Here is a 13923-nt window from a genome sequence, read left to right as displayed (position 1 = left end):
GTGACCTAAGGTATTCTCAAGGTGCCACATCCCGAGGTGCTTGGAGGGAAGGGCGGTCAGAAATGCCAGCCCAGCCCAGCCTCTAGGGAAGTAGAGGTGGCCTTGGGAGGTAGAGTGATCCTGGAATGCTGGGCCAGCCCAGAATTTGACTTCCATTGATTTCTGAAGCCATTTCTATAGCTGTCTGGTCAGAAGATGGGGGAAAGACTGAAGTTATCCTGGGCTCGATCTCTCTCTCTCTTTTGTTTTTCAAGGCAGGGTCTCACTCTAGCTCAGGCTGACCTGAAATTCACTCTGGAGTCTCAGGGTGGCCTCGATCTCACTGTGATCCTCCTACCTCTGCCTCCCGAGTGCTGGGATTAAAGGCGTGTGACACCATGCCCAGCCTATCCTGGGATCTCTTGAGCTGTGAGCACTGTCCCCCCCTCTTGATAACCCTGGTGGCGCTGATGGACAGAGGAGGACAGACAGAAGGAACACTGCTGTAGAAGGTTCTTTCTTTTGTTGTCATGGTTGGTTTTGTACATGTTAGCATTTGCATCATACAAAGGGGGGGAGAAATGGCCATGGCTTTTGGTCAGGTTCAAGGGAGTGTGGGGGAGTACCCTCCCCTCCCCCCCCCAGATACTGACACATTTCAAGGGAGCAGAGCAACAAGAACACAGCACAAATGTGGGCAAGGTGTTTCCCAACATGAGCAGGATGGTCCATCCTACCTGGGCCTCAGGAGTCCCCAACCCCACCCCAGGATCAGCAGGAACACCCTCATTCTTTCCCCAGTGAAAAGAGCAGGACAACCAGAGTAAGGACTGGAGCAGGGAATTTTTTGAGGAGCATATCCTCAGACCTGGGAGGCATCCCCTCTGGGAGACATCCACTATGGGGGCCAATCTGCTCCCCAGTCTCCCTGTGCAGTCAGAGACCATGGAACCCTAGTATGCCAGGACCAGGGGGCTGTGAGTAGGCAATATTTCCAGGTGGGTGCTAGGCCCTCCTAGGGCTGGGAAGCCCTTTATTTTACTCCATCCACAAGCCTTTGGGGGTGGCTGGATTGCCCATCCCCGGTCTACTTCTGAGGGGCCCTGGGCTGCACAATTTCTGTTTCTTTCTCACTCTCGCACTTTCTCTTTCTCTTGTGCTCCTGGGTGGTCTCTAGACCTTTCACTTCCGCTGAAGGTACATGATATGAACCTCTGGGGCTGTGGAGACACCTTCCAGTGCTTCGGACCTGGAGTGGATTTCCCTTTGGAAATTGTCAGGACCGAGTGTAAGGAGACCAGAGAAGGCCCTTGTACTCACCCTGGTGGTGAATCTCAGGTGTCAGGGTCTGGTGACATTCCCCAAAAACACACATGCCCGGGAAGGTGGCACATGCTCCCTTATACCTTCTCTCTTCTTTAGCCACCTACCAATTATTCCCCCCTCCCCCCACCCCACTGTGTGTGTGTGAGAGAGGGGGAAGATATGAATAAATTCTAGTGTCTTTCCTTTCCTTAATTTGTTATAGAACATTGTCCTGTTTCTGGGTGGCAAGTGTGACATCCTTTCATCCAGCGTGGGCCCCACACCCCTTCTGCCACACAGATACCACGTGACCATCCCTTCCTCTGTTAGAGAGTCCCACTTGTGTTTTGCCCTTCCCCACCCCCATGATTGTGCTGCACATACACATTCTTTTAGGGTCACCTCACTGGTTTCTCCCCATAGTCAGGTCTGTATCAGAACTTGCATTCATTGCCCCCTCCCCCCTGCCGAACTTTGTACCCGGCGGAGCCAGGTATGTGCCAGGTGGAAATTCTCCGTCTTGCCCCCGTTTCCAGAGAGACCTCAAGTCCTGCTGCCTGGGAGCAGAAGAGAGGGGACTGGGAGGTGCGCCCAGACTAAGCCAGCCCAGCCTGGAGGGCACTGGGAGGAGCTGAAAAGCCCTTAGGCCATGCTGGGGCTCCAGAGGGGGCCCTGGAGAGCACTAAGAACACCATCGGAAGGGTCTAGGATCCCGAGATCACCTGGTAAGTCTTGTATGGCTAGGTTACCTTGCTCATCTGTAGCTCCCTGGGCCTTCATCTCTACTGCCCACCTGGCACTCTGTGTCCTGGCATCACTTTTGGGATCTAAGAATCCCTGTTAAGGACAAGTCTTCTCTCAACACTGGTATTCACTCCTGTGTCCAAGTGGGATTTATACTCAGGATCTACGGAGGTCTGGGGCCCCTGGACTAGTCCTTGCTTGTCCTTGATCCAGGACCCCAGGGCTCTGGAGAATGACCATCCTGCCCAGGATTAAAGACATAGACAAGCAGACAATAGAGGTGCAGGTTGCTCCCCATCACAGACAGACACAGACACTGGCCCCCTGGGGGGCAGCAACACAGGGGCACAAAGGGAGAGATGGGGACTGGGAGGGGGAAGTCCAGGGAGCTGGAGCTGCCAAGGCTCTGCTCCTCAGAGAAGGGACACACCAGGGGACTTTTCTAGTTCCCGAAACATATGGATTGTTTTGTCTCATCTTGAAAGTATTGCAGTCTAACTGATATGGCTTTAACTATTAGAAACGGACAGAGAAGACACACGTCTCTCTGAAATAAAAGCATAAATCCACTAAAATGGAAAACCTGCAGAATGCAAATTGGGGCCAGTGGGACAGGGGCTTCAGAGGCAGGCAAGTCGCCCCCTCCCTGGCCCCTGCTTTTGGAATAGGCCCTAGTGGGGGGCCAGCATGGCTTCCTGGGGCACTGCCTGGGTCTATCCCAGTGGAAAGCTGAGGACCTCAGGTAGGAAACCCCCAAGGGTGGGAGAACTTTAGGCCAAGGACAAGGTCTCCTATTAGATGGAGCCAGATGTGACCAATGGTCTCAGGGCTGGGAAGGGGCATCTTACCCTTGTTCTTTTTCTCCAAGCACACATCTGTACACATACCTGCCTGTTTTGACTCATACATGTAAATGCCAGTCTTAGCACACACAGTTCAACATCTAACATGAAACTGTCACTACTGACATACATGCCATTTTGAAAACACATGCATATTTAGGTTAACACATGCAATCTTGAAACACACGAAGTGGCCAGTACACACTTAGGACATAACTGCAACTCAGATACCCCACAACAACAAGTGCACGTGCGTACACACACACACATACACACTCACACACACAGATGGCAACTCATATTTACAATCTCTAATGCAGAGATTAGATGATACACACATCATCTCAAGACATGACAGTCTCACCATACGCACATGCTTAAAATCCCTGGACATACGAGTCATGATGCATTCTGCCACTGACTATCAAGTACGTGTGGACTCGCACTTCTTTCTCCCATTTGCTCTTCCTCCTCTGCCCCAACCCATTATGTCACAACCGACAGAACAAGAAATCGTGACAATCTGGGTGTCTATAGGGACGAATGCCAGTCCCATATGTCACATGGAGAGTTTGTTCTTGGCCAGTGGGATGGATGGACAGATGCTTTCTGTCGAGTGGGAATTAGCTTCCCCCCCATTAGTTTGGGGATTTGGCCAAGAAGGGTCCTCCTGGGGACCACGGGGCCTTGGAAGCACATGGACAGGACAGGGTAGGGTAGGGAGGAAGGACGGATAGGAATGGGGGCAGTTCGGCTGCACCAATAGGGGGAATCCCATGGCACAGACCATTACTACCCAATGGCTCCAAGTGTTTTCTGGGGCGGGGGGAAGGGTCTGGGCAGCCCCTTGGCTGGGCAATCTGGGGGCCTAGCCTGGCAGTGGGGTCCCAGGACCAAAGTCAGGCAAGGGAGAAAAAAGGATTGCCCTGCCTTGGGCTCCTCCACAGATGGGCTAAAGTCCAAAGAGGATCCATTTGGAGAAACCTGCTTGGCAGGGACCATGTTTCTCTGGGTGGGGTTTAGGGAAGGGTGTGCTCCTGGGCAGGTTGTCTCCAGGAAGAGGGAAGAGGAGAACCCCCAGCCTCTTGCCCAGACTAAGCGTGGCTGGAACTAGAGGCCCTCAGGCTAGGACCTCATGGGACAGGCTTACCTTGACTCTGTTCCTCAGAGCCTGGGCCACTCAACGCCTCTGCCCTGCCTGGTGTCCCCGCAGGGGGTTCAGAGGCCACAGGTCAGCATACTGGGCAAGGCTGGAATGTATGGTTACTTTGGCTGGCTGGGGACAGTGGTCCTCCTGGCAGTGGGAGCATGGAGGAATGTATGGGGGTTACCACACTAACCTGGAACTCGGGCTTCTGCAGGGGCACCCAGTACCTTTGGCCCTGGGTTCAATGCCCTCCCTGGAATAAAGCTATCTTCCCTTTTTCGAGCTACTTGGGAATGGGGCAGGACTGGATACTTGGGATGAAAGAGGGCAGAAGGGAGGCTAGGGAAGAGGGGCAGAGGCCAATTGAGGTTTTCTCCTTCAGAATTGAGACTGAACTGAATAAGAAGAAAAGAATGACACCACCACCAAAAACAAAAAACAAAAAACAAAAAAAAAAAAAAGAAAAGAAAAGAAAAAAAAAATTGTAACATGGGGGCTGGGGCTGGTTACTTCTTGAACATGTCCTGCAGAGGCCCCGGCAGGTATTTGAGCACCGTGTCCAGGATGCTCTCCTCTTCTTCTTCCTCCTCGTCCCCACAGCCTGCAGGAATGGCCTTCTTGGGTCGGGTCAGGCTTCCCTCGCAGGGCTGTTCAAGAGCTGCCTTCTCCTCCGCCTCCTTCTCTTCTTTCTTCTTCAGTCCATACTGGGGAAGACAGAGGCAGACAGGGATATGAGGTGGGCCGGGGAGCGGGAGCGAGGAGGGACTTGGCTTTCAGCTCTTTCACACTTGGGTGACAGAGCTCGTGAGCATTTTTAAGCCTCAAGCTCCTTACCAGTGAAGTGGGGTTAAGGGTGCTTTCCCTGTAGAACTGGGCTTGAATCTCAATAAGTGATTAACAAAAGAGAGAGAGAGAAAGAGAGAGAAAGACTATGCTCCAGTTTCCTTTGAAATTCACACCTGCCCCAAATACCTTCTTGTTCGATTGAAATCTCAAAAGATCTGACGCCCTCCGCCACCGAATGTTTGCCCATATGGTTGGAGATACCCTCTTGTGATATACCTAGCTTGAACCAAAGGAAGAGCACTTGGTTTGTTGCGTGGTGCTACCAGGAGTTTTTCTCTAATGTCTACAAATTCTGAATTCTATGTGTAGCTGATCCTAGGGACTTGGGTAAGAAAGCCTTGGGATTTGTACCTCTTCCTATGTGCACGTTCTTATTTAATGGCCACAGGATCCTTTGACGAGGTGTCTCTAGGATACCTTTGTTTTGGTTTTTTTTTTTTGTTTTTTTCGAGGTAGGGTCTCACTCTAGCCCAGGCTGACCTAGAATTCACTATGTAGTCTCAGGCTGGCCTTGAACTCATAGTGATCCTCCTCTCTGCTTCCTGAGTGCTGGGCTTAAAGGCGTGAGCCACCACGCCAGGCTGGGATGCCCCCCCCCCCTTTTTTTGCTCCGATGAGAAACATGGGGCTCAGAGAGAACTTGGTCTGAGGTGAGAGCTGCGATTCAAAGGACACTAAGGTTGGGGCCTCGGAGAATCCTCGTGGGACGCTGACCTTGTCTCGGATCTGCTGCCGGACCTTCTCCCGCTCAGCCTCCATGCGCGCGTGCTTCGCCTTGCGCTCCTCCTCCTGCTGCCTTAGGGCCTCCTGTCGTTCTTCCTCCTTCTTCTGTGCATCCGGGTCCTTCTCCTCCTCTCCCCCAAGCATCTTCCCCATGTCCTTGGTGGCCCCTATGGGGATGCAGTGGAAGGGGCGGGGACAGGGTCAGCTGTGGGATAGGTTTGGGAAGAGATGCCCTCAACCTGTGTCAGGGCGCGGATCAGGGTTGTGCGGGGCAGGAAGCTGGGCTCACCTCCGAGGGCTTGCTTCATGACGAAGTCCATTCTGCAGGCTTTGGTGAGTGTGCCCTGGTTGGTCTGGTTCGGGAAGATGTGCCCACCTGCAAAGAGGATTTGGGAGTCAGATGGAAAGATCTAGGCAGCCACACTGGTTCAGACAGATCGCTGCCAGCCTGAAGCCAAGACACAATGTCCCTGGTAGGAAGGGACAGGTGGAAGGGAGCTATTAACCGAACATGGACTATGGGGCCAAGCACATATAGGTAGCCAAAGAATTTAAGGCCTTTACTTAGAAAATACTGTTCTAATGTGTTTGAAGCCAGGAGTAGATTTTTTTTAAAACGTTTATTTATTTATTTATTTGAGTGCAACAGAGAGAGAAAGAGGCAGAGAGAGAGAGAGAGCGCAACAGAGAGAGGGAGAGATAGAGAGAGAGAATGGGCGCGCCAGGGCCTCCAGCCACTGCAAACGAACTCCAGACGCATGCGCCCCCTTGTGCATCTGGCTAACGTGGGTCCTGGGGAATCGAGCCTCAAACCGGAGTCCTTAGTCTTCACAGGCAAGCGCTTAACAGCTAAGCCATCTCTCCAGCCCCAGGAGTAGATTTGAATCAGAGACTCGAATTTGGGGTAAGGAAGATCTGTGTTTTAATGCCCTCTGACCCTCAGCAAGTCACTTTACCTCCCTAAGTTTGCAGTTGCTAAATAGCAGGGCTGCCACGAAGAATACAGAGAAGCCATTGGCTCAACCCACAGAATGCCCGAGCATGCGCAAGTGGTCCCAGTAAATCAGATGCTCATGAAAAACTTGGGCTCAGCACGGATGAGAAACCTCAGACTTTGCAAATAACAATACATATGTTTTTTTGAGGTAGGGTTTCACCCTAGCTCGGACTGACCTGGGTGGCTTCGAACTCAGGCAAGCCTCCTACCTCTGCCTTCTGGATGCTGGGATGAAAGGCATGTGCCACCACGCCTGGCTGCAAGTTATTTTTATTAAGCAAATGTGTATGTTTTGTGTTTTATAGTTTAAATATCTTTATTTATTTATTTGAGAGAGAGAGAGAGAGAGAGAGAGAAAGAAAGAGAGAGAGAGAAAGAATGGGCGTGCCAGGGCCTCCAGCCACTGAAAATGAACTCCAGACTCATGTGCTACCTTGTGCATTTGGTTTACATAGGTCCTGGGGAATCGAACCAAGGCTCTTTGGCTTTGCAGGCAAATGCCTTAACCACTAAGCCATCCCTCCAGCCCGGTTTCATAGTTTAATATTGATTTCTACTTTGAATTACACATGGAGACATTGGATATATTGTCTTGGAGCTAAGGCCTTTATCTAGTAAGGAAGGTCCTTGTAGGCATTTTGCTAATTTTAGGCCTCCTATCCTCCTCCTTAAATTACTGATTTTGTTTTTATTATCGTTTTTTACCATTTTCCCCCTCAGAAGATTTTCTCCAAATAAAATCTTAATGAGAATCTCAATATGCAAATATGTACAAGTGGAACTCTACCAATGGTAGTTTTGGGAAAGCAGAGGGGAAAGGATCTGGAGATGTAACACCAGATTCCCTAAGAATTTGAACCTCAGACGCTCTAACTCGGAGGTTTTCTATTTCAGCCATTCAGTTTCATTGATGAACAGACAAAGCTGTTGCAAATTTCTATTTGGCGGTGTGACAGAATCATGCATGAGTCATCCAACATGCGCTGGGCTTGATGGTCAATGGAGGCTAGGCCTACTCCTCAGGCCTTTTCTCTCACACAGCCTTGACATCTTCATTACTTTCTAGGAAGAAAAGGGGGACCTGGGAAATGGTGGCAGAGAAGCCAGGCTGGATACTGCAACAAAAATGAGTTCAAGGTATCCTCATTGCTTTCAAAATGAGAAATAATTAGCAAACTTTTTTAAAAGCTGTAATATGGGGGCTGGAGAGATGACTTAGTGGTTAAGGTGCTGGCCTGCAAAGCCAAAGGACCCAGGTTCAACTTCTCAGGACCCCTGTAAGCCAGATGCACATGGTGGCGCATGCGTCTGGAGTTAGTTTGTGGGGCAGCTGGAGGCTCTGGTGTGCCTATCCTCTCTCTCTTTATCTGCCTCTTTCTCTTTCTCAAATAAAAAAAAAATTCTTAAATATTAAAAAAATGTAATATGGAACCCAAGAAGTCATCTACAGGGTCCGAACACCTAATAGGTTGTTTTGGGTGGAGAGAATTATGATGTAGTAGGAAAAATTCCTGGGGACTTTCGTCATCAGAAACAACAGGGAAAAATCCTAAACTGGCAGTGGGTACCCAGGAAGCTTCAGTTTGCTCCCTGCAAAATGGGGTAGCATTAAGGTTACTCCCCCCCGAATTCATTCATTTATTTATCTGAAAGGAGAGAGAGAAAGAAAATGGATGCTCTAGGGTCTCTTGCAGCTGCAAATAAACTCCAGCTGCATGTACCACTTTGCTCATCTGCCTTTACATGGGTACTGAGGAAACAAACCAACACAGTCAAGCTTTGCAAGGAAGTGCCTTTAACCACTGAGCAATCTCTCCAATCCCAGGGTTACTTTTGTACTGATGTTTGAAGAAGAGAGAACACTGGCCAAGTGCCTGGGGGTGTCATGAGAGGTCATAAACAATGTTCTCAATTGCTGACTACATATTTATAGTGGCTACATTGAACTGGAAAAAAAAAAAAAAAGGTCTAGGCTTTCCTGGTAAGGCAAGAGAAGCCACTCTGACCCAGAAATCTGAGTTTGAAGGCTGCTTGGCTTTGTCAAGATGTTTTCCATTGATTTTAGACCTTGGGAGAAGATTTCATTTCTAAGAACAGGAAAGGAACAATGGACAAATTAAGTGACTTCAGGAACTCTGGAATTTCTTCTCAATGTTTACATAGAACTCAAAGAATTACCAGGTGGCGGTGGAAGATGCAGGACTCTAATTTGAGATGTTTCAAATCAGGAGGCAGGACACCTGGGATTTAGCTCCAGCCTCATTCCTGTCTTGCTGCCTGATTGTGGGGAGTCCCCTCTTGGGACCAGATGTTCCTCCGTGCTCTTCCTCCCAGGCTCTGCCGCAACAGCGCTGCAGCATTTGAGTTGCTGACCTATACTGCGCCCTCCTGGTTCTATAGTTCAGTTCTTCCTTCTTCCTCCACCTCTCATTTCTCCCATTCTTACTTCTCTTGCCCTTCCTCTCCTCTCCTCTCTTCCTTCCTCCTTTTTTTTTTTTTTTGTGGTAGGGTCTCACTCTAGCCCAGGCTGACCTAGAATTCACTATGTAGTCGCAGGCTGGCCTTGAACTCATAGCGATCCTCCTCTCTGCTTCCTGAGTGCTGGTATTAAAGGCGTGCCACTATGCCTGGTTTTGATGTTAGTTTTGTTGTTGTTGTTGTTGTTGAGTTTCCCCTAAGTGATTCTTCACTTCTTAAGGCCCAACCAATTCCTGACCCATGTCTGTCAGTAGAAGGCTGCCCTCCTATGTTGTGTGTGCAGTGGAAGGGGCATGAGCTCTGGGGTCTGGCCTACCTGGCTCTTCCTGGCTGAGTGATGGGTAACTGACTTAAGCTCTTAGGAGCCATCTGTGGGGTGTTTCTGGCACACAACAGTTGCTAGCTACTGTGTGTTCTTGCAATCTCCCCTCTCCTGGCTCCCGGGAGTTCCTTCCTCTTGGCTGAAGTCAATTCAGAATGTTTTTCTTTTATTTTGACTCCTTTATGCCTTCAGCTTTGCTTACATCTTCAGAGTGCTTATCATAGGACTCCTTGATCTCATCCCTTCTCCAGCTCTTTCCCTGAATCCACTTCTCCAAATCTTTGCCCTCTGTCATGACAGAGGAGTCTTCACTGTGTCTCCTGTTGCTGCTTCCTGAGACAAGAGATCTGTCTCAGGGCCCCTCTGAAACCTGCTCAGAGAGGGCCAGAGTCCTCTTTAAAAGCAGACCAGGAGTGTTCTCACAGCCTCCCTCCTCCCTCCCTTAATAGCATCCGATGCTGGCAATGGCTCCCCTCCTCTTTTCTGCCTTCTGGAATCTCCTCCTGAATTCTATGACAAAGCACTCTTGTCTCCATTCTCCTCAGGTAGGTCTCTCTCTCCTCTGCTGGCTTCTTTCATCCTGTTACAATGCAGAGCTTCCCCAAAAGAAAGTATTATAGGAAAAAATAATATAGATAACTACAGAATGTATACATAAAGGAAATAGTTTGTCCTTGAAAATGAACCCCCCCAAAAAATGTAACTTGCTGCCATTAAAGATGTTATGGCTGGGTGTGGTGGCACACACCTTTAATCCCAGCACTTGGGAAGCTGAGGTAGGAGGATCACCAAGAGTTTGAGGCCACCCTGAGACTACACAGTGAATTCCTGGTCAGCCTGGGCTAGAGTGAGCTTTTACTTTGAAACCCCCCCTCAAAAAAATAAGACGTTATGGTCATGAAAACAAATGTCAATTAAAAGCCATGAGGATGTTCTTCAAGCACTCTCCTTCCTTCTCCCTGCATTCCCTTTCTCTGTTGTCTCCTTGGAAATCTTCTCTCATCTAGGCCTGTTGGTTTAGTTCCATTCTTTACCGGCAGGTTTGTGTCTTTCTCTCCCAAACCACCTGCACGGTTCGCCCTCTGCTGCATGTGGTTCTGCGTGTCATCTCCAATTCAGTCTGTCAAAGATCAGTCTTACCCTTGCCTCCCCACTCAACCATCATTTCCTCCAGCGTGCTTTCTTCCAATTGCCTCAACTGAAAACTCTGGTCAGTGCATTTGTCACTCACTCTCTTACTCACCTTGTACTCTTTTAGCTCCTATGAGTGACCGGGAGGAAGGGAGCCACAGCACTGGCTGTCCTCCCAGCACTCAGTTAGATGAGATGGATGGACACCACACAGTAGACCACACAAGGACCAGGTAAGTACAATTAAGGTAGAGATGCAGGGGGAGAATTCTGGACACAGTAACTAGACAGTGCTTTCTGCATCCCCACCCTCCTCTCTCCGACTGCAGCTAATGCCTTCGCTCGGAGCTCCGTCTCGCCCCCAGCTCTTACCTATCTTCTGCGTGGTTGTTCTATGAATCTTCCTACAAGGCAGATTTGCTAATGCAAACATACCTCCCAATGGCTCCCCATAGCCTTGTTAAAATCTAGCAGAGTCCTTTTGTGACCATTCAAGTCCAGCAGTCCAGCACCTAGCTTCTTTGTCTCCCATTTCTCCTTCCTGGCATGGTCCACTGTTTCAGCCAGACTCCACCGTAAGTGCTGGGGTTTGGGCATGCTATTCCCACAGGCTTAGAACCTCCTAACCTCATGTCTGCTGGTTCGTATCTTGTCAGAAGACTTACTTGTTAAATGAACCTGAGTTAGTGACAGTGTTTTCTCATGTGTAAAATGGAGACAGCACCCACCTTCAAAGCTTTTATTAGGTGACATAATACAAATAAAGTGCCCCACGCCATGTCTGGCACATAGTAGGTGCTCAGTAGATCATCACCACCACCATTGTCCTACTTGGCAGTGGCAGCAAAATTAATTTTCCAAGATCCTTCACACACATCACTCCCACCGTGGAAATTTCCCGGGTCTACTTGGCAGGATGGGATGGTTTCTCTGTCTTTTGAGGTCCAAGGCACTTTTCCAGTCAGTGTTGCTTGCGGCTAACCCATACCCTAGCTGTCTTTGCATCCCTCCCTTCTCCTCACTCTGAGCTTTTCTCTTGCCTATGCCCAGAATCCATCACGGGGGACATCCTCAGGGTATGTTTGCTGGGTCAACTTTAATGCTGCGTGTCAGGGAGTGTGTGAATGTAGCAGGACGGTGATCCTGAAGGGCTGACTATGAACTTAGACTTGAGCGTCCGTGACTACGTGTAGTTATTTTACCATATGCCTGTCAGAAGGGGCCGGGAGGTCCCGCAGGCTGAGTGCAGTTAAAGATTTTTAGCCTCACCGCCAGGAGGCGCTGCTCAGAGAGTCTGCAGAAAGCCACTGTCTTCAGTCCCTGCGCTGCGCGGGAAGGGTGCTGTGGGGGGGGGGGGCGGGGGGGTGTTGGGCTGGGGGATGGGAGGAAGGTACGGAGAGGAGGCAGGGAGATATAACGGTTTCCATTCCTTCTGCGCACCAGAGACTCGGGACAACTTTTCAACCTTCTCTTCTTAACTCCCTTCCAGGTCCATCCTAGCCCGAAGGCAGCCCGGCACTTGCTCAGGGTTCACCACTGAGTGCCAGGCAGTTTTGGAGACCCAGCTCCCGAGCTCCCTCCATCCGAGGAGCACACTGGGGCGGCCCCTGCAGTGCCAGTGCTTGTCCTTGTGACTGGTTTTTTCCCCCCCTTTTCTTTCTTTCTTTATTTTTTTTTTCTTTTCTGTTTTATGATTCGAGTCTGGGCTACATTTACCACAACTCGATACAACACTTATTTGTTTCTTTTTGGAAAGGATTCCACGCTAATGGTGGTGACAAGAGGCAGGGGATGTCCGTCCACCCCCCCCCCCCCGCTCCACGTCTGTAGAGGGAAGGTGCGCTGGGAGGGGAGAAGGGGCAGCGGATGCGGGGGGCGGGGGGAGAATAAGGGATGACTTGACGGAAAAGCAAAAGTGGCGGGGTTGGGGGGAGAGTTCTATCCCCTCACCAGAAGAGAGGGCAAAGATGCAGGAGCCCTTCTCCCGTGCCCTCGGGAAGACCAGCACACCCCGCAGCTCTGCCCTGGAGCTCCAACACACTAAGCATAACCCCAAGACCCAGCCGGGTCTCCAACTTTGCTGAAGGAGGGGTCAGCCAGGGCACAAGTGACCATTTCTGGGGACCCTGCATAGCGGACTGGTGCTGCCCCAACAGCGGCTCCTCCAGGGACGAGGACAATAGTCCCCCTGCCTCCCCCATCGGTGTTGAGTTCTCCTTCCTCCCTCTGCGTCTGTCCTCCGCCTTCAGATTCACTCGGGGGACCCGAACTGTCTCCTTCGGGGTCGGGAGGGGGTACAGGGCGGAAAGGGCCAGGTGGGCTTCGGTATAAAGTGGCTGAGGTCGACGCTCCCTGCCCCAACCCTGCGAGATGCCAAGTTGAGGTCTAGGTTTACACTTGAGGCTCCCGCCGCATTCGGGGCGCTCCTGGGTGCCCCCCTCCCCACACGCTGGGCACCCGAAGGTCCCCGGCTTCTGCCTGGAGCAGGGGCCCACACCTCCCTCCGGGTGTGGGGTGTGCGTCTGCGGCACTCCCTGCGCGCTTCCCAGCGTGGGGAGCTGTCCTTTCAGCACCACGGCGAGAGCGCAGGGGGGTCCCCGCCACGGCCGCCGCGCAGTGCTCATCCCAGCGCCCCAGCATCTTTGGGGCGGGAGAACATCTTTCCACCCCCCCCTCCCCGCAAAGCCGAGCTCGCTCCCCAGCATCCGAGACGAGAACCTGGTCCCTACAGCCCCCGGCCCGTCTCCACCTTCCCTGCCCATGCCAGCACCGACCTGGCGGTCCCAGCAACCGTCTAAGCTACTGCAGGGCTCCGGCTCGGTTCCACCAGGCGGTTCCCGAAGCGATGCGATTCCAGCTCCTGCCGCCGCCTCGTGTAACTCCGCGGGGCGAGCTGGGGCCGCGGCGGCTGCCGCGGGCGGATGTCGAAGGCGCCCTCCAATCACGCCCCTCAGCCAGGCCCTGACGCGCTACCGTTCCTCTTCCAGATGGGAAATTCAAATCAATCTCTCTCTCTCTCTCTCTCTCTCTCTCTCTCTCTCTCTCTCTCTCTCTCTCTCTCTCTCTCTCCACTCTCTCCTTCCCCTCCCTTTCTGCAGCCTCCACTCCCTTCCTCTTTACCCCTTCTCTCCCCCTCGTTCTTCCTCGTTACCCACTTCGATTTCCCCCCTTCTTTTCTCCACTCTCCTCCTCTTCTACATTTCATTGTACCGGTTCCCTGTAGGAGTCTCCCCCTACCCATCTCCCCCCCCCCCGCCCCCAGCAGTCAGGCATCTTGGCCAACAATTTGGCTATGTCCAAGCACCAAGGTTCATGACATAAGCTTGTGGCTTTGGAAAGGTGGTGCGGGGCCAGGTGTGTAGAAGGAGTTTTTTTTTTAAAGCAGAGATCAAAGGTCACCTCCTCAGGG

At 51.3% G+C, this 13923-nt stretch overlaps 1 protein-coding gene across 3 annotated transcripts in view; it reads right to left on the bottom strand.

Annotated features, from left to right (window-relative positions):
• Positions 1-480: 480 nt before the first annotated feature.
• The window catches only part of Cplx2 (complexin 2), an 89026-nt gene continuing 75583 nt past the window's right edge, over positions 481-13923 (bottom strand). For 2 of the 3 annotated variants that reach the window (XM_045151461.1, XM_045151460.1), the window contains exons 3-5: positions 5876-5962; positions 5578-5753; positions 481-4721 (exon numbers count right to left, since the gene is read on the bottom strand). In XM_045151461.1, coding sequence (XP_045007396.1) covers positions 4524-4721; positions 5578-5753; positions 5876-5906 — 405 coding nt within the window. In that variant the 5' untranslated portion in view covers positions 5907-5962 and the 3' untranslated portion in view covers positions 481-4523. Of the gene's footprint in view, positions 4722-5577; positions 5754-5875; positions 5963-13288; positions 13439-13923 lie in introns of those variants that run through there. The other variant, XM_004665024.2, reaches the window with a different exon arrangement.

This window comes from Jaculus jaculus, chromosome 6 (genome assembly GCF_020740685.1).
Source record: "Jaculus jaculus isolate mJacJac1 chromosome 6, mJacJac1.mat.Y.cur, whole genome shotgun sequence".
Lineage (NCBI taxonomy): Eukaryota > Metazoa > Chordata > Mammalia > Rodentia > Dipodidae > Jaculus > Jaculus jaculus.
Note: the sequence above shows the minus strand (reverse complement) of the source record. Positions and strands in the feature narration are given on the sequence as shown.